This window comes from Gymnoscopelus braueri (assembly GCF_963280865.1).
Source record: "Gymnoscopelus braueri genome assembly, chromosome: 19".
In the NCBI taxonomy this organism is placed as follows: domain Eukaryota; kingdom Metazoa; phylum Chordata; class Actinopteri; order Myctophiformes; family Myctophidae; genus Gymnoscopelus; species Gymnoscopelus braueri.
In genome coordinates this window covers 277,501-282,500 of record NC_137621.1, presented here as the reverse complement: position 1 = coordinate 282,500, position 5,000 = coordinate 277,501, and the positions used below count along the sequence as shown (strand labels likewise).

The following is a 5,000-nucleotide window of genomic DNA, read 5'->3' as shown; positions in this document are numbered from 1 at the left end:
TCTTTTGTTGTTCCCTCCCACATAGCAACCAGGAAGCAACGCTAGGGGAACGCTGAACACGCGTTCACACGCACACGTGATAATAGTTATTGTCCATGACGGAGGCGCGCCGACTCAGCAGAGCTTGAGGCCGAGGAGGCGCGCCTCCAGGCCGATGCTCTGCTAGTCGAAACAGCGCCGTCCGAGTTGTGAACCGATAGGGACAGAATAGTTCTTTTCGTGTGTGTGTGTGTGTGTGTGTGTGTGTGTGTGTGTGTGTGTGTGTGTGTGTGTGTGTGTGTGTGTGTGTGTGTGTGTGTGTGTGTGTGTGTGTGTGTGTGTGTGTGTGTGTGTGTGTGTGTGTGTGTGTGTGTGTGTGTGTGTGTGTGTGGGAGAAACTAAGACAAAAGCCAGAACACAATAAAAGTATCTTAACAGTCATGCTTTCAATAAACCAAATTGAAAGCATGAGCGCGTGTGCGCGCGCGCACGCTCGTGTGTGTGTGTTTGTAGTCTCGGCCATATATGTTTGTGCACTTTAGTTGTGAAGCCTGGCTCGTGGCTCCCTCTAGTGTTGTTTCTACAGAATTGCTGGGTGGGTGGTAAAAACGAGCACGCCTTCTCCAATTTCCCTGGTTCTCCAATTTCCCTGTAACATATACATTAAAATAGATGCATATATTTGTGTGTGTGTGTGTGTGTGTGTGTGTGTGTGTGTGTGTGTGTGTGTGTGTGTGTGTGTGTGTGTGTGTGTGTGTGTGTGTGTGTGTGTGTGTGTGTGTGTGTGTGTGTGTGTGTGTGTGTGTGTGTGTGTAGACTGCAGTCCCCTGTGTTGCAGCAGGAGTGTTTTGGAGCCCCCTAGTGGTGACCATGCGTCCCATCCCTGCTAGCATGTTGGATACAGCTGTTAGCGTCACACACCAGAATACACACTGTCATGGAGCACCTATACACATAGGAGACGCCTGTATGTACACACACACACATACACACATACACACACACACACACACACACACACACACACACACACACACACATACACACACACACACACACACACATACACACACACACACACACACACACACACACACACACACACATACACACACGTATTGTAAATAAATAGGGCCTCTTCCTTACTTCTTCACAGGTGATACTAATGAAGGCTCTGTTCCATTTAGTGTAACACAGTGGCTCTCACACTTTTTAATTTCAAGGACCCTCATAACTCAAGAGTTACACACCCGTAAGGGTCCATGTGGAACCATGAGGGTCCCTGAACCACACTTTGAGACCCACTGCAGGTGTAGCAGAGTGTTTCCAGTGTTTGACCAGAATGGAACAGAGCCTTCATTAGTATCATTGTAACAACCAGAATGGAACAGAGCCTTCATTAGTGTCATTGTAACAACCAGAATGGAACAGAGCCTTCATTAGCATCATTGTAACAACCAGAATGGAACAGAGCCTTCATTAGTATCATTGTAACAACCAGAATGGAACAGAGCCTTCATTAGTATCATTGTAACAACCAGAATGGAACAGAGCCTTCATTAGTATCATTGTAACAACCTGTGAAGGAAGTAAGGAAGAGGACCAGTTTATTTACAGTATGTCTGCTGTGCATAGAGCCTGTTAGCTCTCCTAGACATTAAGGACCTGTTTAGAGTTACATTAACTCATTAATGTATTGATTTATTCATTTATTATTATTATGCCTCTATTAGGCATAATAACAATAATAATAATAATAATAATAATGAATAATAATAATGAATATGTTAATTAGCTCTAATAGGCATACAGGACCTGTCCACACCACATTATAATAATGAATAATAATAATGAATATGTTAATTAGCTCTATTAGGCATACAGGACCTGTCCACACCACATTATAATAATTCATAATAATAATGAATATGTTAATTAGCTCTATTAGGCATACAGGACCTGTCCACACCACATTACGGGGAGCCAGTGGAGTCGCAGCCTGATGATGTCACCGTGTTCTGGGCCTGTGGAGTGACAGCCATAGAGGCGGTCCTTAGCAGCAGTGAGTCCTGTTGATTGGCTGTTTAACATCTTAACTAAACTGAAGGCACGATGAATTTCACCTTGAACTTTGAACCTTGAACGCTACAGAGCCTCCAGTGGCGTTCAGTCACTCTCCAGGATGTATGTTCATGACCGACCTTCCTGACTCCTCCCCTTCCTGTTTGACCCCGCCCCCTGACCCCTCGAGGCCTGAGCTGACCCCCCTCTGTTTCCAAATATCCCACAATCCTTTGCTGTACAGCCTGGCATCGCAGCGCGCCGTGACTCTGATCAGAGAGCTGGAGAAGATCATAGGAGAGGACCCAGGTACACACACACTACTACACACACACTGTTGTACATCAACACACTGTCCAAAGTCCTGAACCATTGAAACATTACAGAACCTCTATGTGAACAAGTGACTCAGTGAATAAGGTGAACAAGTGACTCAGTGAATAAGGTGAATAAGTGACTAAGGGCCGTTTACACTGAATCAGATCTGTGTCACATCCAGATTACAATCCCAGAGACAGGTCAGAGGTCACATGGAATCCGACCTGAGCCACATTCAGAAGTGGTTTCAAATCTGATTCAAATCTGATTTCTAAAGATGTGTCTCAGTCTGAACGCAGGAATCTGATCTAAACACCAAGTCACATGTCTAACTGTCCAAAACGTCACATGCAGCGCGACCCGAGCTCCACTGACGTCATTACAGAGCGCTAGGGGTTAATGAAAACAAAACAATAGAGCAGCATCAGTTTGACAGAAGAAATGTTGAGCAGCGTTCAGTGGACAGATGGAGATATTTAATGTCTCCTAGCACTATGGCAATATTATATATTCATTATACATGAAGACATATCTCACAGCATGGCAGAAAATGGGTTCACAAGATCCTATCTGCAGTGTCAGAGGAAAATAAAGAATTTTAAGAACACATAAAGAGATAAAAGTCATGACGCCTACGTGGTTACCACGGTAACCAAAGCAGATGTGGACGCAGGGCGTTGACGTTGTTTAAATCAGTCTGAACACACAGACTGTACTCACTACACAGTCTGTTGTTTATATCAGTCTGAACACACAGACTGTACTCACTACACAGTCTGTTGTTTAAATCAGTCTGAACACACAGACTGTACTCACTACACAGTCTGTTGTTTATATCAGTCTGAACATAGACCTGTACTCACACACAGTCTATTGTTTATATCAGTCTGAACACACAGACTGTACTCACTACACAGTCTGTTTATATCAGTCTGAACACACAGACTGTACTCACTACACAGTCTGTTGTTTAAATCAGTCTGAACACACAGACCTGTACTCACTACACAGTCTGTTGTTTAAATCAGTCTGAACACACAGACTGTACTCACTACACAGTATGTTGTTTATATCAGTCTGAACACACAGACCTGTACTCACTACACAGTCTGTTGTTTATATCAGTCTGAACACACAGACTGTACTCACTACACAGTATGTTGTTTATATCAGTCTGAACACACAGACCTGTACTCACTACACAGTCTGTTGTTTAAATCATTCTGAACACACAGACCTGTACTCACTACACAGTCTGTTGTTTAAATCAGTCTGAACACAGACCTGTACTCACTACACAGTCTGTTGTTTATATCAGTCTGAACACAGACCTGTACTCACTACACAGTATGTTGTTTATATCAGTCTGAACACACAGACTGTACTCACTACACAGTCTGTTGTTTAAATCAGTCTGAACACAGACCTGTACTCACTACACAGTATGTTGTTTATATCAGTCTGAACACACAGACTGTACTCACTACACAGTCTGTTGTTTAAATCAGTCTGAACACACAGACTGTACTCACTACACAGTCTGTTGTTTATATCAGTCTGAACACAGACCTGTACTCACTACACAGTCTGTTGTTTAAATCAGTCTGAACACAGACCTGTACTCACTACACAGTCTGTTGTTTATATCAGTCTGAACACACAGACCTGTACTCACTACACAGTATGTTGTTTATATCAGTCTGAACACAGACCTGTACTCACTACACAGTATGTTGTTTAAATCAGTCTGAACACACAGACCTGTACTCACTACACAGTATGTTGTTTATATCAGTCTGAACACACAGACCTGTACTCACTACACAGTCTGTTGTTTATATCAGTCTGAACACAGACCTGTACTCACTACACAGTCTGTTGTTTATATCAGTCTGAACACACAGACCTGTACTCACTACACAGTCTGTTGTTTATATCAGTCTGAACACACAGACCTGTACTCACTACACAGTCTGTTGTTTATATCAGTCTGAACACAGACCTGTACTCACTACACAGTCTGTTGTTTATATCAGTCTGAACACACAGACCTGTACTCACTACACAGTCTGTTGTTTAAATCAGTCTGAACACAGACCTGTACTCACTACACAGTCTGTTGTTTATATCAGTCTGAACACAGACCTGTACTCACTACACAGTCTGTTGTTTAAATCAGTCTGAACACACAGACCTGGACAGATCACATCTGATCACTTGCTAATGCAGTGTGAACAGTGAACAGTGTGCAGAGTGAACAGTCTTTGGTTTCACTGTGTTTAAACTGTTTTAACCCTTTGGTTTCACTGTGTTTAAACTGTGTTAACCCTTTGGTTTCATTGTGTTTAAACTGTGTTAACCCTTTGGTTTTATTGTGTTTTGTACATCAGGTGGGCGGGGCATCAAGGCGTTGTTGGTTCCTGATGATCTGCTGCGCTGCTGTCTGTCACTGTCACATGCTTCCTCTGTCGCCATAACAACCGGCTTCCCCACACACTACATGCACAGGTACACACACACACACACACACACACACACACACACACACACACACACACACACACACACACACACACACACACACACACACACTCAAACAGGGACTAGTAACTTCCTGTCTCATTTTAATGATGTCATCGTCA

General features: G+C 43.2%; 1 protein-coding gene across 1 annotated transcript in view; it reads left to right on the top strand.

Annotated features, from left to right (window-relative positions):
• Window positions 1-5,000, top strand: part of dglucy (D-glutamate cyclase) — a 27,954-nt gene that overhangs the window by 17,630 nt on the left and 5,324 nt on the right. The window contains exons 6-9 of the mRNA XM_080414514.1: window positions 796-946; window positions 1,919-2,041; window positions 2,131-2,349; window positions 4,749-4,866. Of these exons, the coding sequence (XP_080270640.1) occupies window positions 796-946; window positions 1,919-2,041; window positions 2,131-2,349; window positions 4,749-4,866 (611 nt within the window). The remainder of the gene's footprint in view (window positions 1-795; window positions 947-1,918; window positions 2,042-2,130; window positions 2,350-4,748; window positions 4,867-5,000) is intronic.